Source organism: Hydra vulgaris, chromosome 05 (assembly GCF_038396675.1).
Source record: "Hydra vulgaris chromosome 05, alternate assembly HydraT2T_AEP".
NCBI lineage: Eukaryota > Metazoa > Cnidaria > Hydrozoa > Anthoathecata > Hydridae > Hydra > Hydra vulgaris.
The window spans coordinates 10,188,425-10,215,842 of NC_088924.1; the positions used below are offsets into that span (position 1 = coordinate 10,188,425).

The following is a 27,418-nucleotide window of genomic DNA, read 5'->3' on the forward strand; positions in this document are numbered from 1 at the left end:
TTAAATGTTAAGTAAAAAGCAGTCAGACACTTCGTTTGTCTTATTAATCTCCTTTAAAATGCTAACAAAGCACATACTACTAAGATTACGAATCTACGAAGTTAAATATTGTTTACAAACAAAAGACAATACATGCTTTAAAAAATGAAGAAAAATAAACTTTATAAAACAGCGAAAAGTAGTATACTAAGTATGCAAATCTACGAACTCCATCGAAGTTCCGCAAAATAATATTTAGTTAAAACTTAAGTTTGCTATTTTTGTTACTTACAAATAAATATCCGACTTTATATTGTTTAACGGTAATTACATACCAAAATCGACCTACTCTAATATATATATATATATATATATATATATATATATATATATATATATATATATATATATATATATATATATATATATATATATATATATATATATATATATATATATATATATATATATATATATATATATATACAGTATCGGACAAAACGAGTGCAACCAAATAATGCTAATTTAGTTTCTTTATATAAAAGTATTGCATTTTTTCCATGCTTTATATAAGGTTACTTTCTATATATATATATATATATATATATATATATATATATATACATATATATATATATATATATATATATATATATATATATATATATATATATATATATATATATATATATATATATATATATATATATATATATATATATATATATATGTTTGTGTGCCACAAAATTTTAAATCAATTTTTGAAAGCTTTTTTCTCAACCAATTTTGCTCAAATTTTGCACACTTAATCATTTTCGATGACAATACAAGGAAATGGAAAAATTTGACCAAAAAAAGTTAATTAAGTTAACAAAAATTTAATTTGTATTTTCCCATACATTTTATTTATTTGATATGAATTGCGTATTACGTCACAAAAATCATTGATTTGCAAATTATTTGCAGTTTCGAAGACATTAAAGCGCAGCGATTCAAAACCTATTGTTTTTTAAGTCTTAAGTTAGTAAGTTAAAAAACAAAAATTTAGTAAAAACAGTAATTTTTAAATTTAAAAAAACAAAAAACCAGTAATTTTTCCTTCTACAAAAGATAACAAAAAAAGAATTTCTAGGCCCAATAGAATTCTGCTTGCATAAAGCATGGATTTGAAAAAAGAATTTTTTTTTGATTTACTAGTTCAATTTAGAGAAATAACTATGTAACTGTTGAGAGAGTAAATTCTTCAAGTTTTATTCATCACAAAGTTCATTATTTGTACACGAAAATTAATAAATTAATCAAAAGTATTAAAAAAAGTTGATTTCCTTCTGGACAAAACAAGTGCAACTCGACAAAATGTTGACCAAGCTGTATTTCGCTATCAATATTTCGTGGCGAATCCTTTGTTGTCGATCACAGCCTTGCATCTTCGAGGCATAGGTTCGATCAGGTGATCAATGGAACTTTGTGGAATCGCTGCCCAGGCCTTTTGGATTTGTTCAAACAGTTGATCCTTAGTACGAACACCTTCACGATTAATTCTGCGGTTGACGATCTCCCACAGGTTCTCGATGGGGCTGAGATCCGGAGATTGAGGCGGCCAATCGATAACCGATAGGTGGTTGTCTTGAAACTACTGCTTGACTACTTTTGCAGTGTGTATCGGATCGTTGTCTTGCTGAAAAACCCATTTTATTGGCATATTCCATTCAGCATGAGGTAACATAACATCTTTCAGGATATTTTTATACATGAAACGATCCATTATTTCATCGTTTCGATGTATTGGACCTAGACCGTTAGCAGAAAAACACCCCCAGACCATTGCATTGCCTCCACCATGCTTCACGGTCTTATGGCAGTAACGTAAATCGAGGCGTTTTCCGGCCGGTCGACGTACACGGCAAATGCCATCGCTCCCAATGATGTTGAACTTCGATTCATCACTGAATAGGGCAGTTCGCCATTTCTGCACATTCCAGTCAATATGAGATGTAGCAAACAGGAATCTTTTCTTCTGGTTTTTTAGTGAAATCGGCGGTTTCTTTGCAGGGCGTCGAGAAAACAATCCGGCTTCAACAGCACGTCGTCTGATTGTTCGGTTCGATACAGGCAGCTCTAATTGCTTTTGTATCTCGACTGATGATATCCAGGGATCCTTCTTGACGGATCTGACGATCATAGAATCCTCTCTAGAAGTGGTGGAACGCGGTCTTCCACCTTTGTTATCTGCTGCCAACATCCCCGTAGAACTATATTTGGAACATAGTCTTGATACGGTCCATTTTTTCACGCGATATTTATCACAAATAATTTTTTGTGACATTCCACTTACGTAATCGCCAATAATTTTCTTTCTTAGTTCCAATCCAAGACTGTCGGGAGCCATTTTTGCACTTGAAGTCATAAAAATAATAAAAATAAATAATCACGCTTCTCAAGGCTTACCGCGTTACATTTACCTTGTGATGATACAATAATGCTCTGTAGAACACAACGTCTTGGTTGGATGTGGACTGTATTGATGTAATGAAACACTTGTTGTATTTCACTTCTTGTATTGATGTTCTTCGATAAAACATTTTGATAAAACTCACTTCGATAAACTGTCTTGATAATACTGACTGATTGACTTCCATATACTGACTGAATTACATGTCGATTTACATGTCTCTTATATAGTAAAATGAACCTGTTCTGGAAGATTCTAGATGCTTCTTTTTGATGCTTCTAGAAGCTTCTGAATGTTTCTAGATACTTCTGGGTGCTACTGGATGCTTCCAGATGATTTTTCTGGAAACTTCTGGAAGCCTCTGCATGCTTCTGGAAACTTCCTTTAATTATTAAAAAACTTCCGTGACGTTGACACGGACCAGACTTAAGAAAATGAAACAAACCAAAAAAGTTGCACTTGTTTTGTCCGCTGCAAAATGGCACTTGTCAACGAAATTCTGCCTGTGTGCTGTCACCTGATTGCTCATGTCATGGCATGCTATGACTCCAGACTCCTGAACTGTTTGCTGTGGTAGTATGGTTCGTTTCGTTTTTAAGACATGTAAAATTAGGAACACTTTTTAGCATTGTTCGATGTTGGTTGCAAATGTTTTGTCCAATACTGTATATATATATATATATACAGTACTGTATATATATATATATATACAGTACTGTATATATATATATATATACAGTACTGTATATGTATATATATGTATATATATGTATATATATATATATATATATATATATATATATATTAATAACTAATAATTTACTCACCAACTTACTTATTTGTTTTGCTTTTATTACGGGCCAGCCGAACTTGGCCTGTGAAAAAAAAACTAAACACTTAAAAAAAGGCCCGGAGAAGTTCTATATTAAACGTATAATTAATATTTTTAAAGAAAAGTATACAATGATGTTAACTAGTAACCATAGTCATTGATTTCAATCCTAGGAAGCTAATTTATCTAGTCGTAGACATAGACGTGCATACATCGCGTGTTTTGTTTGAGCAAACACTTATATAAAAGAAAAGCTTCTCTCATGCTTTTAATTTTATTCCGATTTAGCTTTTTAAATGTTTTTAAATTTCTGACACTATTTAGTAACCTTTTTAACACTTACAGATTTTTTCCTTTTTTCTTTTTAATCCTAAATGTCTACTACTAAATCATGTATAATCTACTGCTGCTGCTGCTGCTGCTACTACTACTACTACTATTACTACTACTACTACTACTACTACTAGATCTATAGTAATTAGAACACATTCGTTTTAATAATGTTGACACATCAGTTGTTTGATACAGTCCATCATGACACAACAGTTATTTGATACTGTCACGTTTATTCATGAATATTACACATATTTATGATAAGAAGCCATATTCGTAAAAATGTTTTTTTAAACAACGTTAAAATTGTCTCAAACTTGTGAAATTGACAAGTTTATGTACATCAAAATAACTTTTTTTACTGCATTGATTTCAGCTTTTGCTTGAAGAACAATTCAAAATTTTTCTATATTTAACATTCTATTTTATACATTTATACATAACATTTAAATAATCAATATAATTTGCCGAAGTAATAATTTGTCGAAAAAGTTCTGTTGACTATGTTTACTGATTTGATTATTTTTAGTGAAAATATTAGAAAAGTTTCTAAAATACGAAAAAAAAAAAAAAAACGCAACGAAAAAAAAAAAAAAAAAAAATTTTGTAAACTACTGATCTCTTGTATTAGAAATTATTTTATCGTCGTCACTAATGCCGTTACTAACGACATCCATAAAAGATTCTTGATCGCTCACCTAGCGAAAAAACAAACAAATTAATTCCTGAAATTACTGTACAATAAAAATAATGTATTGACAAATAAAATCACCTCTAGACAAAACAAATCCTCATCAAGCGCAGAAGGAAAGGATGCTGAGGCCCTCCATTTAGATGACATAAATTTAGAAGAATTTTCTTTTAATGGTTTTAAATAATTAAACCGATTTTTTTTTGAAGGTTGAACCAAAGAAGATGAACCACATAGAGAGAATAATCGAGTTTTCTTTAACTCTTGTGAGTTTTCCTTGGCTGCTTGTGTCTTTAATATTATATTAGAATCTCTGTTTTTTTTACACTGCTGTCGTTGAAAGCACGGTGAGCTAAGTTGTTGACGATGTTCAGCTAAATAACAGTATTCTTCGTTTGTCTTATTAATCTCCTTTAAAATGCTAACAAAGAAAACTTTATTATTCAACTTATTTTAAGATGTTTTTTTGTTAGAGAAGTAAAACCTAGTGGAATGATCATTTTTGAATTTCTTATTAATACCTATTTCAGTAAACGTCTGAACTAGCTGAATCAGTGGTATGAACCAGCAGAATTAAAAAAAAATCTGTTAAAAAAACATAAAAAGATTTTCTAAAATTTTTTTTGATCTAGAGCAAATTAAGTTGGGATGATTATGACATAGTGACGCGCAAAATGATGTCAATTGTGTCTATGAAAAATTCTAACATTATAAACATTTCAAACCTTGAGCCAATGTAAAGCAACGTTTACGTTTTAACCCACTTCCATAAAAATAAATAAAATAAAACATAAGGTAGATTTTTCAGCGAATACTTAAATCATTTTTTTGGGAAAAATAAAGAGAAGTTTTTTTAATTTTATTAGAATACATTGAATAAAAAAAGAAAAAAATTACAATTACATTGAATAAAAAAAGAAAAAAACTTTAAAAAATATTTTAAAAATTAAAAAAATTTTGGTACCAAATTCAATCAAAAAAGAAAATCAGGTAAAAAAAACTATAATAACAAATAGGTATCGAAAATATGTGCTCACGCTTTAATTCAGTATTTTACATGACCACCACGTACTTTTACGCAGACTCGAATACATTTTGGCATAGATTCCATCGAATACATTTTGGCATTATCCATAGATGCATGAATAATTCTTTTGAAGTTTAGCTATATTTTGCAAAAATTTCGCAAAAATTTCTGTGCATTTACCGAAATCACTGTTGATTGAGATTTATAAATGACATTAATTTGAAAAGTCATTTTTGAAAATGTTATACCAAACAACCAACGAAACTATGAAACTGAAACTTTTTAACTGTTAAACTAGAATTGTAGCCTCATGAGAGACTTGAACATCAGTTTTCTGAGTTTCAATAGCCAAAGTAATTTAAGCATCATGGATGACATAAACTTGATAACAGACAGCTTTAACACTGGTTATTCTTGTTTTCCAAAATCTGTCACTAAACATTTTTTTATATTATATAATCCCAAATGAACGGTTAAAATTTTAACAATGAGCAGAAGTTGAAAACAATCCAAACAACCTCTAAAGTACCCCAGACAAAGAACAAAAAGTGAACAAAGTACGAGATTATAGCTATGACGATACATGATAGGGGATACGGGATTTATTTCCAGAATTCAAAATTTGAACCCCAATATATTTTCCTTTCATGTACGTCCTGCTGTCATAACCCTTACCCCTACAATTATTCAACTCATGTGCCTATTTATTTAAAACATCAACAATAACTTCAGTCAGTCTCTCACCAATCAACATTCATTCTTTTTCTTTTTCTGCTTTCTGTTTTCTATATTCTGACCCAGATGTTTTTTTTAAATAAGATCAACGCATTCAAATTTGCACTAATTAATTATATAGTAATCAATAAAATCTGCAACAAATTAAGTAAATCACTGTAGTTCCAACTACTTTTAAAAATAAATTAATCACGGTAAGACTTTGTTATAACGCTTTTATTTTTAGCAAGGAGGTTTACCAAAACTAACCATTCCTTCTCCGAAGAAGATTTTAAACCCAACTCACATAAAACCTCATTCCACACACATAACAAGCACTAAAAACATTACAAAGCTTAAAAAAAAAAGTAAAAAAAATAAAATCTGAAGAATAGAAAATCTCTGTTTTTTAATGCAAAACTCTGCTTCCCAATCAAAAATTCTGTTTTCCAAAACTACAAATTACTTGAAGAATAGGAAGTTCTTGTCCCATAGTTCAACCAAGTATAACAGGTGCAGTAAAACAACAACTCATTGTGTGTGCGATTTGACATAGATGATTCATCAGAAGACTGGCTCTAATGCATTTCTTATCATGGATGGGTATGTGAAGTCTGCTTTTGCAATGACATGTGCACAGATGTGCGCATGTTCTTAATTTGATAAAGTAACATAATTATTAAACTCTTTCTACATTGGCGAATTCGCCCCATAGAAGGCAAAATTGCCCCATATAAGTGTGTAACACAAATTGTTATTCATGAATATAAATATATATATTTTTTAATATTTAAACCCGGTCGAACTAAAAATAGTTTATTCAATATTAATTAGTTATTGGTATAAGGTAAAAGCTTATCAGGTTGGATATATAGCGTTTAAGCAGCAAAAGTAGCAAAATCACCCCTGTTTACTCTATGTAAGTATATCTGATAAGCTTTTACCTTATACCAATAACTGATTAATATTGAATAAACTATTTTTAGTCTGACCTCATTTAAAAATTAAAAAATATGCATTTATATACATAAATAACAATTTGTGGTACGCACTTATATGGGGCAATTTCGCCTTTTTTTGTTACTTAATCAAATAAAGAACATTTGCACATCTGTATGTTCTTTTTTTTGTATTATTTAGATCTTGCTTGTCACTTTCTTGTTTCTTTTTTTATATGCAATGTTCAAAATTATCTTAAAAAATCCAATCCTGAAATCGAGACTGGAAAGACCATAAACTCTCAGTTAGTATAATCTATATATTTGGATATCAAGACTATTCATATTGTTTGAAGAGGCATCACACACTGAACAGCATTGGTATGAGTTTTTGCAGACAATATTGTTTGAACCTTCCCATCATTAATTGTAAGTTCAATAATACAACTTACTTCAATAGAAGATCTAAAAACCTCTAATAAAATCATACCCAAGCTTTCTATCTCACTTTTAATGTACTGATCTTCTTCAATTGCAGATTCCTTGGATTTCATTTTGTATACAAATATTATGGGTCTACAATAGGCTGTGGATGAAAACTTTTGATTTCTCCTAATAGGCACCTTTTCGTTGCTGTTGTTAAATCCAGTCAAATCCAATAGGAATAGACATGTAATAAATAATGATTCTTCACATTTTAAATCTCTGTTTTTCATGTCAGGTTCTGATAAAACTTGTTTATAAATACTTTAGCCAGTAGCACCATCAAAACCAGCCTTACATGTGAGTCTCATTGTTTTTATTGCTTTGTTGTTCAATATCAAGTGCCTCAGCACAGGTTCCTGAACTGCACAGATTCTTTGCGAAGTATGAATCATTAAATCTTTTAAAGGAACTGAAACTGAAAAGCCCTCCACTGTTATATTTGCAGAATAACATTTTAATTTTGCATCCCTGACATCATTATAAGTGGGGTAGATGTTATATTCGTTCTCCAAGGCTCCACTAATCAATTGGTAGGAAGCTTTTGTCAGACTGGCATCAATTATTAAAGCCAGTGCTTTGTCTGCTGAACATTTACTTGCTTTATCTGTATTTGAAATATTTAAAATGTTCTTGGCAGAAACAACAATAAATTCATCTCCTAAATTTTACTAGCACCAAAAAATAATTCATTGGATGAATGAGATGCAAGTAAGCTAGATACACACTGTTTTTTAGTTTATTTAAAACTATTATCAAATGTAACTGGTTTTCAACCACGCCTACTTGCAGTCAGTTAATTGTCTTTTTTTCGGACAATTAAATATTCATTGAGTCAGTTCACAAACTTCTTTTCAAAATTTTTGACAGTATAGTTTGCAGATTTCCACATTTTTTTATATAAGTAAACAAATTGTTGAACAGCATGCCTAAAATCGACATCTTTAAATTCAGCAACTTTTTTCTGAATAAATTTTAATATATTTTCGGTAATATTTTATTTTGAAATACTAAGATTGTTTTTTTTGGAGAAAATTATGAATGTCTGAGTTTAATAAAACCATATCTAAATAAATCTTATAACAAATATTTTGTGTTTAAAAGTTTAACATTATAATATATGTCGCGTGGACTACTAATTCTTGTTAGTAATTAAGTTACTACAAGTGTTAGTAATTAAAATTAAAAGTAATTAAATTACTAATTATATGTTGCTATGATATGCAAAGTAAGGTATCTATAGCAACCCAAAAAAATTAACCACATAAAAATTGCGAATCTCATTTTAATACGTACACCCAATATTGTGTTTATATTGCAAATAAAATACTGTTAAAACAATATTAATGTAAAAATAAGTTGTTGCTATGCAAAAATAAGTACCATAGCAACCAAAATAAAACATAAAAATCTGAACAGAGATTTAATGGGGACAAGCAATCAATGGAAACTCGATTGACGCATTATATAGGTCAAATAAATAAAAGACAGCACATGGCAAATTTCAATATTCAAATGCTCAGAATCATGGTAACTAAGGGATTTAATATAAATAAATTATCAATAAATATCTCTTAATATATAGTGTATTCTCTTAATATAATAGATACTAAAATTAAATTTCATAATTAGTTTTCATAATTAGACAACTAAAATTTTTCCCATTTTTTCCACCTACTGGCTCACTGTGCAATCAAAAGATCTCTCTTCTATCAGATTTTTATGGGAGGTATTAAAAATAATGTCAAAAGCTAATGCCTAATGATGCACAAGATTATTATTTAAAAAATTCTTAGTTAGTGGCATAAAATTGACTTTGAACATTTGCATAAGTTGTTAAGTAAAGAAATTGTGAAGCATATGTATGGCAGTTATTGCTGCTAGTAGGCAAGTTATAAACTAATCTGATGGGACTTAATTTTAATTTTTTTGTAAACCTATTAAACAGGAAACATAGTTTAAGTAGATTTTGTTTTCTGTTTTCTTCTCAACAGTAAGTAAAACTTTGATAACTTATATCGAAAAGTACCACCATTCCAATAATTATGAACGGTAGTGTATGTATGTATATTTATATGTATGTATGTATGTATGTATGTATGTATGTATGTATGTATGTATGTATGTATGTATGTATGTATGTATGAATGTATGTATGCATGTATGTTTAATATGTAAAATTGATTTCAAAAATAAAACTGGCAGTCAAATTGAAACTTTTACTGAAAATAGACATGCACAAAATCAATTTGCTCTAGATCAATTTAGATGTTTTAGAATGTAATAGATCTTGCTGATTTAAACTCTAACCAAAATGCATACAAACATAATCTGCATTGGGCACAACTACATAGAAATTGGATAACAGCATAATTCAGATAAGAAATTCAAATTTGATATTCCTACTCCGCCTAATTCTTAAAAAGTACCTCAAAAATAAAAATCTGTAATCAATGTAACAATAAATACCATTGAAGTTCAATGTTTTCATTGTTGCTAGTGAGTGTCGATTTCAGGCACATTAATTGAGATATTTCATCTTCATACTCAGAAGATTCTTTAAGAAGATCTAAATAAACAAAATTTCTTGTTAAATCTTACTATAAAAGTAAAGAAAAAAAAAAATACATATATTTTATATTGCATATATAATATTGCTTATATGAACTTTTAAGAATCAGTCAAAGATTGATGCTGTTATAGATTGGCAATTAAGACTAAACTTTACCCAAAAGACACTGAGGAGTTATAATAAAATTGTAAAAAAAAGAAAAAAAAAACTACAAAATATTTGATAAAAACTTAGTAGAGTAAAACAGGATAGAATGATTATTTAGAATGATTATTAAAAAAGAGGTAGAATGAAATAGAGGTAGAATAAAATAAAGAATATAATGAAATAGCTCATAACTATCTTTTTTTCAATCATATTGAAGAGAATCTTTTTTTGAATAAGATGATGTAAAATATTTAATTATAACATATTCTTTTATAACTTTATACACCAGCCAATAATCAAAATGAAATTTGATGTTTCTGGCAAAAATTTGAGTTAAAAAAAAACAACAATAAACTATAGGGTTGAATGAAGTATTATATTTGTTAACTTGGCTTTTATAAAAAATAATGTCTAAACTGGCCAATGAATCTCTATATATTCTTAAATGACTCGTAGTACAAATTTTAAATCAATTTTTTATTATATTATAATATGTGCCTTGAAAAAACTTGCACACAAAAAGAAAAAAGAAAAAAAAAGAAGAAGCATACAGCATAATAGCAAGTTGTACTTGCAGTGGCCATATACAAAATTTTCACTTCATTCAGCATACCAGTAGCAAATCTTTACAAAGATGTCCTAGGCACAGGCAAAACATTTAGCAGTGGTTCAAACATGAGATTGCAACAACAACAATTAACTCAAATATACACAGTAGATAGACTATTAAATAACCCGATTGAGGTTTTAGCAGAACAATGATGCCACCACACTAATTGCTGACTAATTGCAACATTAAGATCAATTACTTTTCCAAAGGTATACCAGGAAGAAATTGATACAAGCTTTTCATCCACTGGTGAAGTCATAAGTTGAGCATCAAAACCCTTTGCAATATTTTATCACTTAAAGCTGCTTCTTGCAAGTAACAGCTTTAAGTGATATTATATTGCTAAAGGTTATATTAATAAAACACTTCGCTTGTTGTAAAATTTTGATAAAATTGTTTCCCTGGTTATTAAGCCACGCAAGACAATGATGGTGAAAATAGTTCGGTAGTTAAATAATTTTAAATTGCGAAAGTTTCAATCGCTTAATCTAATTGCAATTAGTATTTTTTTTTTGAATAACTATGAATTCTACTTGTTGTTGTTGCTGGGAAAAGTATGGCAAAAGGTCTAATCATTAAAAAATATGAATAAAAACTTAGAGGAACAAATTCAGCTGTTTATCTTTCCAGAATATTCATAGCAGGTGTGGTGTTAAATGAATAATAAAACTGGTTAGCAGTATTAAAAAAAGTCAGTTAGAAATAGCACCAATGCTGCTGGTGATTATCTTACGCCACACATTACTATAAAACCAAAAAAATTCCTCCACAAAGATTAGTCCTTTAATAGTCCAGATGATGTCATAAACACAACATCTTCATCCAACATCCAGATGATGTCATAAACACAACATCTTCATCCTGTTAAATAGAATGTAAATATTTCTTGCAGTGGTTCACTCAAATACATTCAAAATTAATTAACAAAATTTCCAGGTGATTAGTTAAATTTTTATTTTAACCAACTAATTATTTAATTAGATAAATCAAATTATAGTTTTTAAATAATAAACATATTTTATTCATAGATAGTGACACTTGAAACATGTTACCTATCAGATGTACTTATTTGCATCATAAATTAATTATATCTTGTCAATTTGATAACCTCCTTTGTCAAACATTTTGTAACCACTAGATGTTGGCATTTGATGCCATGTGAAAAGAGTTTAGTGCAAATTACTTCAAAAGTTTTATGCAGAGATAAATTTCACAAATTTATCAAAAGAATGCTTTAATCTTTTTTTAGTCAACTGCAAGCAAAACTTTTTAGTTTAGCAAGATTTTGAGCATTAGCAAAACGCTTTTAAATAAAGTAGCTAATGATTTTAATTAAAGTATCATTCAAAGTTGTATAATTTTTTATTTATATTATTTAATTAAATAAGATTTTTTTAATAATTAAAAATAAAAAAAGTAAAAATAAAAAAAAATTAAAAAAATTCGTAAGCGACGACTATAAAAAAAGCGAAGATCCCTTAAATAAATTTTATATAAGAATCATTAACGTTTTAGTTGAGAAGAAAAAAAAGACTTTTTTGAAAGCCATTTGAATTTTGAAAGCCATTTGAATAACTTTGATCTTTACTTATGTTTTTATATTATTGAAACGCATTTAAATAAAGTAACATATCACTGCTAATGATATTTTATAAAAACATTAATGAATAATATATATATTTTTTATATTTATATAAGTATTTATATTTTATTATAAACGTTTTTAAATAAAAAAAAATTATATAAATTTTTTAAATAAACGATTTAATTATTTTTTCTTTTGTGCGAAGAATTGTTAAGAATCTTTTTTTAAACTTTTATATGTGCACGTTTATTAAATAATTGTCAGTTGTATGTTGTTAAAAGTCAGTTGTTGTTATTTAAAAAGGATTTCGCATATGTTATATTATAAAAACATTAGTAAAGATAAACGATTCAAAGTTATTTATTCCAAACGTAATTTAGACAATCTTATCGTTATAGTTTATTATTTACTTTAGTTAAGTTTTAATTTTATTTTTACTATTTTTTTGCTTTTAGTTAAGTTGTTTCTATTTTGTTTTTCGTTACTTTTTTTACGAAGATTTATTTTCTTGTTTAACGATAAATTTTTTTTTAAGTTTCTTTATAGTTAAGTTAAGAAATTTTTTTAGCACATTTTTAAAACGTATACCAAATTTTCAAAACATATTAACAGCCGAGGTCAAGTTAAGTAAAATCAATTAGTATTTGCGTGGTCATATTATAACGTGAAATGGCGCGCCTTTACATTATTATATGACCAAGCCTGAAAATACATAACATCATCATTTCACCTGGAGTCTTTGTTTATCTCAACGACCAGAATCTATGCCAGCTAACAACAGAATGTTAGCAACTGCTTTCTGAATCTACACTAATAACATCTAGTGTCAGCATACAGCATATAACATCAGCTTAAGTCAAATTGCTTTCAACCAACCTTCAACATTGCAATAACTCTGGGTATTCAAAAGGAAATTCAAAAATTGCTTTCATTATTTGCTTTGTTTTAAACAAGTGCTTTTTTAATTACCCATTTGATTGCATAAATTATAAAAGATTGCATATTTTATTCTCCCAAAATGTAAGAGTAGAATAAAATTTTTTTCTTTTTAATTAAATAAAGTTTCAAAATTGTTTATTGAACTGAAAAAGAATCAATTTTTTTTGTCAACAAGTTTTAAAAATATATATATTTAGCTTGTTTTTTTTATCTCTCTCTCAATCTTTATTATTGCATCATCTTATCATCATCCATAACTTGGTGTTATAGATGGTAAAATCTTTTTATTGCATCATCTTTGTCCATAATTTATTGCTGTAGCCAATACATATCAAAATGTTTGAACTTTGATAATCTGTCGAATATTTAACAATAACATGCCCACAAGTATTATTAAAAAAATAAATTATTTGACCTGTAGTAGAATCAATGAACATTTTAATACTGATTAAGAATATCAGAATTATTTTGCTTAACTCAAAAAAAGGTTAACGCACCAAGTCATTGCCATTGTGGATGCTATATATTACCAAAAAAAATTCACTCCAAAGTATATCAAGGTCTCTAAAGAAGCTAAGTTTTATAGAAAGTTAAAAAAATTAAAGCTTTTATCAATTTTTTTGAATTTAAAAAAAAAAAAAAAACTGGATAAAAACACTTTATAAGCCGTTTACGATATCCTCTTTAAGAAGGTTTAACTAGATAAAGATTGTTATATATGAAATCACTATAAAATTTCACTTCTTTCGAGACCCAACATGATATACTTTTTTTAAATATGACACTCATCATGTCATTGGGTGTTTTAGTGCAGAACTTTTTATTAGAACCAGCTCTAATAATAGTTTATAAATAATCAAGTCACAAAAGCTCATCATTTGCGACCACAGGAGATGCAAAGTTTTGCAAAAAATTTTATAGTTATAACCCTAATGCACATGACTTCACGATTTAAACCAACAGTTGAAAGTAACAACCCATCAATAAGAAAATCTTTCCCCTTCCCTGAATTCCATTTTCTTGTGCACTTCAATTTGCAATGCTGGTTTTAGTTTGAATTTCTAGACAAGGTTTTCCTTTAGATTCTAATAATATGTGTATTTATGAGATAAAATGTGTTTAAAATAAAATTCTATTTGTTCCTTCTTAGTCAAATATTAATATTTTTCGAAATTCAGAAAATAATATTAAAAAAATCGTTTTTATTATTTTAACTACTTTTCATAATTAAAAAAAATAATAGAAATAATAGAAACCCACAAGTCTATTGATTGCCTTCTGTATTCAAAATGAAATTAATTTAAAAACAACATTAGCTTTAATAACTTTTTAACTTATAAAAATTTTATAACTTCTTTTTATAATACAGTATTGTGCAAATTAATTGCATCAAACATTTTTTTCTTTTTATTTTTTGTTTTATTCTGTGTTTTCTATAATATAATTGTGATTAGAAGGATAAATAAATTTAAAAAAAGTAAATAAACAAAGATGGACACTACACCAAGAAAAAGATCCAAAATATTAACTTTACTTCAATATTCTGATAAATCTCAACGGTAGAGTAAACCAATCTACAGTTAGCTGGGTTAAGAAGCATTACATTGCAACAGGCAGCTTATCACCATTACGACCAGGAAAATGTGGTCGAAAAGGAAAGACCACAGAAAGAGATGGCCGATATCTGATGCCGGAGAGTATGAAAAATCCAAAAAAGACAAGTGACCAACTAATGAATGACTTAACTACACATGACATCCATGTCTGCTTGAGTACTGTGCGGAGGAGGTTGATAGCTGTTAGAAGGTTTGCCAGAAAACCTTCTTAAACCATTATTTACAGACGTCATGAAGAAGAAGCGTCTCTTGTGGGCAAAGGAATACAAAAAGTGGACTAAAAGACAATGGAGAAGGGTAAGACAATTTTAAGCTATTTTATTTACTATAGTTATATAATCATACTATTTTAAAAAATTGAAGCTATTAAATTGATGAGACTTGATAACAGTTAACTTGTTTATTTATTGATTGCAGGTTTTATTTTTGGATGGATCACATTTTGAAGTGCAAGGCTAGCAGTCACAGTTTGTTCGTCATTCTGATGGTGAGCCTATACGACCCAGACACATTGAACAATATGCCAAGCATCCAGAAAAGAAGAAGTTTTGGGGTTGTTTCTCTGCTTTTGGACCAATTACTGGCGTGATGAACTCTGACACTTACATTCAGGTTCTGCAAACACATTTAATTCCAGAGATGTTAAAATTGTTTGCAAATGGAAATGGAATATTACAGCAGGATTTAGCCACATGCCATACATCCAAAAAAGTCAAGAAATTCACGGTAAAAAATAATATTAAAACACTTAAATGGGGTGGCAACTCCCCATTGGATCTTAATCCAATTGAGAATCGCTAGGCAATTGTAAAAAAAAAGACTGCGAAAACATGACTGCACAACTAAAACTAAGCTTACCACCACTATCCTTCAGATTTGGATTGAAGACACAGAAATCCAAAACATTTGTAAAAATTTAGTAGATTTTATGCCAAATCGTGTGCAGAAAGTCATAGCAGCACAAGGAGGACATATAAAATATTAGTGCATGAGTTTTTATTTTATTAGAGTAAGAAAACTTAAAATTTCCTGGATTTTTATTCTTTTTAATTTTAATGCAATTAATTTGCACAATACTGTATTTTTACTTTATAAACATTTATCTTCATTAATAGAAAAAGAAGATATTATAAACAAAATCTGCTAGAAATAAAAATTACATACCAAATGGCTCATTGTTCAAGAAAAATATTTTTTTAATGAATATAGAAATTCAGTTTGTTTTTATTGCTATAACAAAACAGATAATCACTTTATTCGGAGTATGTCTCATTGACGACACTGGTTTGAGTCTTTGTACATGAAGGATTCAGTTTCTATGTAAATGCATTTCCCACTAGTCTTTGTTGCTTTTGTAACAAAGACCTGTGGAAAAAAATTTCACTATGCCAAAAAAGTTATTCTATCTTATACATATTTTAAAATTAATTAAATTTTTTGGAGCAAAATAACAAAAAAAAATTCACTAAATTAAAAACTAATAGTATTGTTCACAGCAAGAAACGTTGGTGAAAATGATCGAAGATATTCAATCATTTTCACCAAAAAAGCTTGGAATTTTTCTTTCCAAAGATAAAAAGATGTCAGAGCTACTGCTAACTGTAAAACTAAAAACAAAATCTCTAAACAGCCTCTATTAATACAATATCAAGAAAAACCATAATCTGCCTGAAAATGTAATTAATGATATTCTAAGAGATTTACAAAAAAGATCTTGGTCTTGGTCTAGATATTTAGGTATTTTATAATATAATTTTAATGGCAATATATTGATAACTTTATTTTAAAAAATGTTATAAAAATTCATACTTGCAATATTTACAGCTCGTAAGATTTACAACTAGGTTTTAAAAAAAACTTAATTGCAACAGTTAAGAATCTCATGCACTAGAAGGCCTCAGGCTTTAGATAAGTTTTAAAGTTACAAAAAAAAATAAACAAAAAGGCTTATTTAAATGGCAATGTACTTAATAAATCAGCATTGAAAGATGTTGTATAAATTAAGGATCTCACCAGACTTGTTGAAGAAATCTGCTCTCTACATGGATTCTATGATAGCCATTGTTAAAATTAGAAATATGATCTCATTAGAAAAAAAATGTATGCATTTTTTTCTGCTTTGAAACCTGTTTTTCATAGATTAAGAGATAAAAAAGAAAAAAATTATAGAAACATGTTAGCCAAAAATTTGTCTAACCATTAAAGCATTATAAATAACATACTAAATAACTATCATTTTATAGACGAAAAATGATCCTGTGGCTTTTTATGACAGATAAAAAAATAAAGTTTTTTAAACTCTATTTTATGAATTTTAAAAAATATCAATTTTTGACTAGGAACTAATTAGGATTTTAAATACATTCCAGCACACATAACACATTCCAGCTCGTATAACAACTTATTGAATTGTGGGCTTTTAAAAAATATAACTTTCACAAATTTTTGAAAAGTGTTTATGCAACATAAACTCATATTATATAATGAATTATTATCATATAGCTATAAACAGTATTACATAATGATATAAAGTGTGTTTGTTTAAAGGATCGATTATGTACACAAACAAAAAAATTAATGATATCATTTACTAAAACTCATAGGAATAAAACACGCTCGAATAAACTTTCTGTAAGTCTGTAAATTGTGGCGTATATTATGAAGACTATTTGGCCTACAACAAAACAGAGAAGGCAAACTTCGACTAAAACAAAAGTTAGTTTTTCTTGGTATGCTTTATGCTTGGTATATTTTTTTGTCTTAATTTTAAAATTTAGCCTAAACTAAAATAAAGCCTAGGAATGATAGAAAAAAAAGCCTTTTTTTCTACCATTCTCTTTAATATGAACATAACTGTTGTGTTCATATTAAAGAGAATGACGTGTGTATGTCTCAATGTCTCATGTTGAGACATGTTGAACATGTCTCTCCGAAACAAGTTCAACATGCCTCGGAGGTTTGGGATCCCTTTAAGATAAAAAGCAGTTAATAAAAATACCAAATAATAAAGTAAATATATATATTTAAGTAAGACATGGACCTGTCAACATGGACAAGTAAATAGTGTGATAGATTTTCAAATTTAATTCTTCAATAAGGAGTACTTAAAACCAATAAGAAGATTTTCAAAAAAATTTCTCAGTCCATTCAGTTAGTTTGCAAGAAAAAATTTAACATGAAAAAATTTGTTAATGCAGTATTAAAACTAACTTGTAACAACATTTTATATATTGTTGAATATAGTATAACAAAATTGATAATAGCAAGAATGAACCATTAAAAAAAAAAAAAATTAATTTGAATATGATAGCATTTTATAAACAAAATTATAAAACCTTTTTTCTTTATATGGACTTGTTTTAATGCTTCATACAACTCATTTTTCTCCTTAGTACTTTTTTCATTTTTAACTTTTTGTGCTTGAATGACTAAAAAAAGAAATTATACAAATAAACGCATAAAAAACAAAATTCAACAAATACAAATATAAAATAGTAATACTGACTTTCCAGTAATTTATTGTTTTCTTCTGTCAATTTAATATGATCAGCTTTCATAGTTTCCTCAAAGCTTGATTTTTTCTCATTCATGAGTTCAAATTCCTTCAAAAATTTATCACAACTCGACAAAAATTCTAAGCTGAAACAGTAACAAATAATAATATGTGTAAAACATAGAAACTCTAATCTAAATTAGCACTTTAATGCATGCACTTTGAGTGAAACACCAGAAAATCCCTATAGTCATTGGAAAGTAAATTTAACAAAATGGATTTAACAAAAACTATGTAAAAAATATAAATCCTAATTCAAGCCTTAGTCTTTGAGTCCTTAAAAAATTAAAGTCCTAAATTACTTTTTAGAAATTGAACTGTTAAAAGTTATGAATTGCCTCCAGATAATTTTATAAAAAATTTAAATTTTGAGCATTAAAAATTTATCCTTGATAAACAAGCTAGAAATAAAACCCAACTATTAGGAAATGAAATCATTGTTCTTCGATGTATAACTTTTCTTCATTACTTTGTGTGCATATTTTTAATAAATTTTTTGCTAGCTTCTTGATGCATCGTTTCATTTTGTTGCTAAAATATGCAGTCGCTCCTTTTCTCTGGCACATATAAACTATGGCTATTCCAGTTATTTCATTGCTTTTCATTAACATAATAGTTTCAAATTTATCAAACTGTATAATATTCCTAATCCTAAAGGAATCAGGAAGCAACAGGCTGCAATTATCAATTATCATTTTTAACTTTTTAAGTAAACAAAAAGATTTTTTCTTGAAACAATTTTATTTTCGTAACTAATATGCCACTTTTTCATAAAATTTTCTTTTTTTTATCAGCTCATGTTGCTTTATTACAACCAATTATAGATAATTCATTCATATTCAAATACAATTACATAAAAATTTTGTAAATTATTTGTAACATTTAAAAAAATACTGAATGCAGTTTTATTTGAAGTTATTTTTGCTATAATTTATTTGTATTAAAATTTATGTAATAGTTATTTTGCTTTCAATTAAGTGAAAATAAAAACTTGCACTTTCATATTTCTTTTATTGCTAATAAGATATTTTAGCCTTGAAACTTATAATACCTTTTAGCCTGAAAACTTAAACTAATAACTTTCTAACCAAGTAAACTTTGTTTAGGTATACTTTGTTAAAATTTTTAACCTAGTAAACAAGTAACCTAGTAACCTAGTAACAAGTAGACTTCTACAACTTGCTTTTATTTTGCTTTTACTATTCTAAAATCTTGTTGACTTGTAATCGAAATAAACTTATGCATAATCTTTTTAACTCAAAATTGTTGTGAGATGCATGATGTGGCATCTAAAAACAGAAGATTAGGTCCATAAAATCTGCTTGCATGAACCAAGAATTAAACAAAACAATTCTATGAAATTTTCATTTTCAATCTAATCTGATTTGTTGGTAGAATAATAAACATCAGAAGTGCTACCTTCTTTCAACTCAAGCTTTTATAGAGTTTTGATTTTTGTAAATGATCAGGTAATTTCAGTTTGTTTTGAATTTTTTTACAAAAAATAATGTTGGATGATGTTGACCTTGAGCAAATTTTATTCCACTTTCTTCTCAGTTGAGCACATGAAATGATTTTTTATTCAAAACTATCTTCTCACTTGAGCACATAAAATAGTTTTTCATTTAAAACTTTCTTCACAGTTGAGTACACGAAATAGTTTTTCATTCAAATTATGCTCTTAATAAACAACAACTTGAATAATTTATCAACTATTGCTGGTTGCTAAGATCCTACTCTTACAACTTGCAAAAATGTTAAAAATAAAACTTTTATGGGAAAATATTGGAAAAACAAGAATGTTTTTCCCATATTTTCTCATGAAAGCAGAGTTCCACATTTAAGTGTTTACCAGCCAAACAAATATTTAATATAATATATAAATATTTCCATGAATATATATATATATATATATATATATATATATATATATATATATATATATATATATATTAAAGCTTTAAAATAAATGATATTTTAGTTTAGTAACATGTTACTCATAAACTGTACAAAGCGACTCTGCTTTTCGTACAAAGTGACTCTGCTTCTCGGCTTATTGTATTTGGCTCTATTTATTTATTTCAGTCTTCAAAAATAACACTAGCTGCTCCCTTTATTAATAACACTAGCAGCTTCATAACACAAGCTGTGTCATTTATTCTTTTTAATCTGCAAAAAAAAAAGTTGTTTTAGCAGAGTTGGGGCATAAAACTTCTTTTTATTATTATTGCGTTAATTCAAAGTTTAGTAATTCTTTTCATTTTATTTTTTTTAACACTTTTTTTTTATATTAATACTATTCATTGAATCTATGATAATTTAAAATTAGTAAAAAAAATAACAACAAAAAAACAACAACAAAGAAGATTGCAAAAAACTTAGGCACTATTATAGAATGGAGATTATAAAACAAAAATAATGGCTAAAATGGAAAAGCACAGTGTTTAGGAGTCTCAGAAAGATTTACAAAAGTAACAAAAATATCTACTTTGTACTTTTCTGTGGTTCTAAAATGTCAATAAATTAGATTTTGTTCTTTTTTTTGTTTTTTCTACTTCTAATAATCTTTTGTGATTGTCTTCAACAAAAGAAAAAATTAAAAAACTACTAAAAAAAATACTCAACTAAAATAAAACTCAAGAAACTCTAAGAAAAAATTATTTAAAAATACGTTTATAATTACATTTCAAAAAAATAACTTTGAAACTTTAACCTATTCTAATTTCTATAATATTAGGCGAAAAATGTTTAAATAACACATATTCTCATTTCTTTTTATTTACATTGCATTCAAAAAATCTTTTTGTCTATATTAAATTTAATGATTCTGATAAAAAATTCATTAAAAACACAACCTTATTTTTATGTTTATTCACCTCCCCAAGGTTGAGAAAGCCAGACAAGGAAGACAGACAAGGAAGCTACTTAATTGTGGTTATAACTCTCAACTGTTTAACTCCGAAACACCAACCTTGAGGAACAAGGCCGCTGTGTGGAGAAACAAGTTTTTTTTCTGAATTAACAACTATATTGTTAATTTATATTGTAAAAATAAAACAATAAAAAACTAGCATTCAATATTCTGTTTTTCAAATGAAAACAGCTGAACTTTCAATACCATCTCATAAATTCGGTCATTATATACATTCCAATCAACATATTGCAATATTACAAATTTCACAATATCACAAAATTAACATAAAAACAGAAACAAAATTAACATAGAAACATAGAAACAAAATTAACATAGAAACAACACATCACAAAACATCAAAAATTATGAAAACTAGTTTTCTAATATTATTTTATAATAAAAACAAAATTCTGTAAAATGATGAAACAAAATTGTTTAGTTAAATTTTTTAAAGTTTTTTTTTTAAATTGACATCTTTAATAAAAAAAAATTATTATTTTATTCAAAGAATTTTAAATGGAAACAAGCGCAGTGCAATTAAATTAATGCTTTTAAATGACATGTTGTTGCATAATCCATAAGTGACAGACGTTATAATATTTTAAAATTTCATTAATTTTGAAGAAAAAGAGTACTAAAATTTTTTTTAAAACATTGTTAACTTAGTGACTCAGTTAACTTAGTGACATATTTGATCATTTTATTCAACACTTTGCTTATTTTAGATTTTAACAGTATGCATAATTTCAAAACTCTTGTTTTGCAAACAAATTATTTCAGCGGATTTCAAATAAACATTAACACTTTTTTATGATTCTTAAACACAAAGTAATAACAAATATTATTGGAGAAAAAAAAAATTATAAAAATTGAAATACGCATTCATTTTTGTTATTTATTCATATATGACCAAAGTTACATGGTAACTGAAATTAGACGATTTTATGGTATAAGATCAGATTTATTAGAACAAGAATACATGTTCTAAAGCACACACAGGTTCAAATAGTAGGAAATTAAAAGTGAAATTTAACAGTAATGTTAACAGTTATGCAAATATTTTGTAATAGGTGTCCCTAAATAACTAATAAAACCATTTATTTAATGAACAAATACAGTTTGTAATTTAAACAGATAGATCTCATTGGAACTTATACTAGCAGTGTGTATCAAAAATGAAGGATTTGATTACATTCTTAAATATACAAATATTATCTGTGTTTACAGCTTCTGATATCAGACTATTCCAGAGATTAGCAACTAATTGAGAAAAACAATATTTGCAAATATCAAATTGACTTTTATATCTTATAAGAACAACCACACATATAATTATTATTATATTTACTAAATAATGTTTTATATGTCTGAGCTCAAGAGAACCCAAACCAAGCACCAGTACCAAGCACCAAGCAGCTATGACAACTTTACTAAGGTTAAAGAAAATTTAGTGAATTTTTTTTTGACATTTTGAACAACTTTGTTAACTTAGTAGCAACCAAATTGGAAAGCAATACTCGATAGTCTCATAGTGAACGCACATACTAAGATACTTATATTACAAGTTTTAAAACATTTTAAGAATAATTATGCTCTAGTATTTACTAAATGAATGACTCTAGCAATATGTTTTATGCAGTTTAGTTGGGAGAAGGGTTTTCAATCGGTTTTAACCAATAACCGAAAACTGCAGTTTTTTGTCAAAACCGATTTAAATAAAAACCATCGGTTTTCAAAAACAGTTTTGGTGATTTTTTTGTATAACGTCTTTTGAATATTTATTTATTATAGAAAAGTATAAAAAAACAAATTTGAGAGTAATTAAATTTTCATTTTATTTTTTAGATTGTATTTTGCTGGAAAGCTTAACACATCTTTTCATTTTCAAAATTATTCAAGTATTCCAAAAAAAAGTTTGAATAACGAATAAAACACCCAAATATATTCAAATATAAAGTCTAAAGTCTAAATTTCATTTTTTAAAAATATTGAAATATGTCATCAGTTTGGAAGTTCGCTACCTGGCGTAAAATTCCAAACTCAAGAGATGCTGAAGCATCTGTAATAGATACGGTTCTGTTGTAACATGCTCCGGTGGATCCACAACTAATTTGCAGAATCATATTTTGCGTCATGGAATTATTATCAATAGCCCTTCAACTGGAGAATCAAGCAGCAGCCCAAATCCACCACCGGAAAAAAAATTAAAACCATGGACAGTTTATTTGCTTATAGATTCAACAAAGAGGAAATTATCATCTTAAAAGCCTAACAACTGTGATGAATTTAATCCATCAAGATTTTTCTGATAAAAAGGAAGTGATGAAACAAGAAATTATCAAAAAAATGGACATAAATTCAGCTAAATTCATGATTAATACACATCTTTGAGGCACACAAGGTATATTGGTGTCAACCTGCATGAGAGCGAATGTACGAAAATCAATAATACTAGTCTCATTGAGATTTATTGTTCCTGTCCAGCTGAAAGCTTAATTCAAAATATGAAGTATCATTTGAATTCATTTGGTGTTTGTATGGATAAAGATGTAGTAGGTTCAACTCAAGATGGTACAGCAATCAACAAGAAGCTCATGCAATTAACAGTCATTGTTGATCAGTTTCGCTTTAATCATGGAATTCATCATGATGTATGCAACACGTTATACAAGAAAAATAAAGACACAAATGTACCAATTCCCAAGGAAATGGACAGTGATTCAGAAGAATATGAACATGGAATTTACAATGATAGTTTTGGTTTTGAATCAGTAAACAATAAGATTAATGTTGACTACCCTAAAATTTTAATGAATACACAAAAAGTAGTGAAATTCATAAAAATGTCATCAATTCGTAATCAAATTTTTCAGAAAAAGTTACTGAAGAATTTGGTAAAGAAATCGAACTGCATCTAGATGTTAGTCATTGTTAAAATTCACTTTTTTCATTTGCTGAATTAAATGCTCTTAATACAATCAACAAAGTTTGATTTTGAGTCATTAGCTTCATTACATGCCACTTTAGAGCCAGTAAAACTAGCAGTGGAATTTCATACCAGAGAAGATGCAATGTTATTGACAGCATATGCTGTTCATGAATTCATGCTTCCAAAACTATTTGCTATGAATACAGAGATCCCATCTTTATTGCATTCAAATTTAAAAAAGCAAGTTAATGAAAGAATTAATGGAAATGTTATGCAGTTGTTAAGGTGTCTAAAAGATCCTTCAGTTGTTCCATTTAAAAATACTTTAAATTTTGCTGGAAAACTTGCGTTTAGGCTTTTTTCACCTTTTTAACTTCTAATGATGAGGAACCACTACTAGCTAAAGCACCATGTACAACATTAGAAAGTTCACCTGTTTCTCTTTAGGATGAATTAAACACACTTCTCAATAAAGATATCATCACACACTTGCCCAAATCTACTGATCAATTCAAAAGGTTTAAGCAAGAGTTTTTGTTTTACTGAACATCGGGAAAAAGAACACAAATCTTGAAAAAAATTCTCTTACAATTCTCTCTTTTAAACCCACATCAACAGATGTCAAACGTATTTTTTTGAGTTGAAATTTTTTTACAATAAAAATAAGTAATTATAAGTTTTATTTTGAAATACAAACATAATGTTAAAACACTTTGCTTAAATAACTTATTTAATAAACAATGCAAGATAAACTTACACAAGTTTTATTATTTAACAAGAAAAACCAAAAACCACGGTTAAGTGTGGTTTTTTTCTTAATTAAAACCAAAACCGTTGTTTTTTATAAATGCAGTTTTTTGGAAACCCTAGTCGAGAGTCCATAGTTAATCCAAGATTCTTTAAATTAGATGACCATTCTGAAATATTATCATATAACTTTTAGCTAAAAATTATTATGTTGCATTGGAGCAAACATTAATCTATGTGCAGAACACCTAACAAAGGCAATTGGCAATTGTCAAGTTTCTGATCAAAGTATTCGATTAAGAGCAAAAGATAAATTGTGGCAACAATTCATATTATGATATGAATTGTATAACTTTAAGTCATTGACATAAAGTTTTACATTAAGATTGTTTATTAAAAATGTCATTATATATAATCATTAATAGATAATAAAAATAAAGTTGGTCCCAGCACACTACCTGTGGATTACCGCTAACAATTCAAATCGTATCGCATAGAGACCAACTAATCTTGACTAATGTGTATGTCAAAAATGCAGAGATTTATTTCCAAAGGTTACCATGTATATTGTATAATGAAAGATTAATTAACAGTTTTAAATGAGATATGAAATTAAATGGCTTTTGGAAGTCAATATATGTATAACATCTGCTATTAGATGTTTGTCAAGCGCTATGCTCCAATCATTAATAGGTTCTAAAAGATTAGTGTGTGTTGAACATTTGTCGCTAGAAGCAACAAATAGGAAATATTATGTTGAGGTGATTAAGATACTAAAAAATATGAAAGTTGATTATTCTTTCCATGATTCGATGATAGGTACAGGTTAGAAAGTTGGGTCTATAATTGTTATGATCTGATGTTGCTCTATTTTAAAAAGTTGGAGAGACAAAAGCTTGGCGCTAAGACGCCTAGTGTAAAACTAGCCTCAAATATACATGAAAGAGGATAGCACATAAAATGAGCTAACTTTTAAGAAATATATTGGATATACCATCAGGATCATATAATGTATTAGGTATATTTGTAATATATAATTGCCACTAAGGTTTTATACTGATTCTACAAGTTAGCTTGTTATTGTTATTTTTTTCTGTAAGGTGGTAGATCTTATTAGGAATATTCAGTTTATTATTAACATGAATATAAAACTTGCTAATATTATTTACTTCAACTAGATTTAATTTTTAACAGATAATTAAGTAAAGCTTATTTGCATTTTCTGGCATAATGTGTGTATGTGGATTGATTCTTAACAGTAATGGACTATCTTTTCCATAAAAATGCTTTGCAGCTTAAGATTCTTAAAATGTATTTTGGATCGTAATTTCACATTTTGTTCAGTCATTTTACCTGATAGGTATGTATGTATATATTATAAGTGATAATATTTTGTAAATATATTATTCATAAAACAATATCACTTAAAATATTCTTTTATAATTTAATCAAAATGTGTTTAACTAAAACAATTATGTTGCTTTATTTAAAAACAATTTGCCTAATCAACATTAGAAAGATTAAAGTTTCAAAGTTATTTATTTTAAAGGTAATTTAAAATAAATTTTAAAATAATTTCTGAAATGTTCAAACTTTCAAAACATGTTAACAGCTGTTAAAATTGTTAACACAATTTTTTATGTGTGGTTAATAATGGCGTGCCATTGCACCCCATTCCTAATCAAGACTATTAAAAAGTAACCAAGGTAACACACAATTTTTTTCTTTTAACCTAAAAAATTTGAGTACTTGGAAAAAAAAGAAAGTTTTAAAGACTTTATTTCTGACCTTTCTTCTGCTGTTGCACTTTCTAAAACTTTCTAAAAGACAGCAAAAAATAAATAGGAAAATAAGATTTTTCAACTGTAAATATTGAAAAAAAAAACAAACAATAAAATTAATTTTTAAAAAACTTTTGAGTAAAAATAAAATAACAAAGATAAAAATAATCAACAATTATCAATATGAAAGATAAGAAAAATTGATAGCCATGTATATATAGTATGAAACTTACTACTTTTTCAGCTAAATCATTTTTCTCTATCAAAGAAGACTTTTTCTGTTCTAAAAGTATATTTTCTCTTGCTCTTAACCAATTTAATTCAATTTCTTCTTGAATGCATCTTTGACTTGTAGCGCTCAAAGTAGCAAAAAGAACCTCAGTTTTCCTTTTTGTTTGTTTTAACATCAATTGTTGATCTTCAATTGTTTGATTTACTAAAAAAATAAATTTAATATATTTTTCCAAATCAATTAAAATTACACTATTATCAACAACATAAAAAACCATAGATGCTTAGCATAAATTTTACAAAGAAAAAAAAATTTCACAGGTAGCCATACTGAATAATAGCTAA

At 27.4% G+C, this 27,418-nt stretch overlaps 1 protein-coding gene across 1 annotated transcript in view; it reads right to left on the reverse strand.

The window, feature by feature from the left end:
• Positions 1 to 4,198: 4,198 nt before the first annotated feature.
• Positions 4,199 to 27,418, reverse strand: part of LOC136080533 (coiled-coil domain-containing protein 18-like) — a 38,774-nt gene continuing 15,554 nt past the window's right edge. The window contains exons 2-8 of the mRNA XM_065797331.1: positions 27,076 to 27,278; positions 26,850 to 26,881; positions 18,424 to 18,557; positions 18,254 to 18,346; positions 9,919 to 10,018; positions 4,369 to 4,708; positions 4,199 to 4,294 (exon numbers count right to left, since the gene is read on the reverse strand). Coding sequence (XP_065653403.1) covers positions 4,208 to 4,294; positions 4,369 to 4,708; positions 9,919 to 10,018; positions 18,254 to 18,346; positions 18,424 to 18,557; positions 26,850 to 26,881; positions 27,076 to 27,278 — 989 coding nt within the window. The 3' untranslated portion in view covers positions 4,199 to 4,207. The remainder of the gene's footprint in view (positions 4,295 to 4,368; positions 4,709 to 9,918; positions 10,019 to 18,253; positions 18,347 to 18,423; positions 18,558 to 26,849; positions 26,882 to 27,075; positions 27,279 to 27,418) is intronic.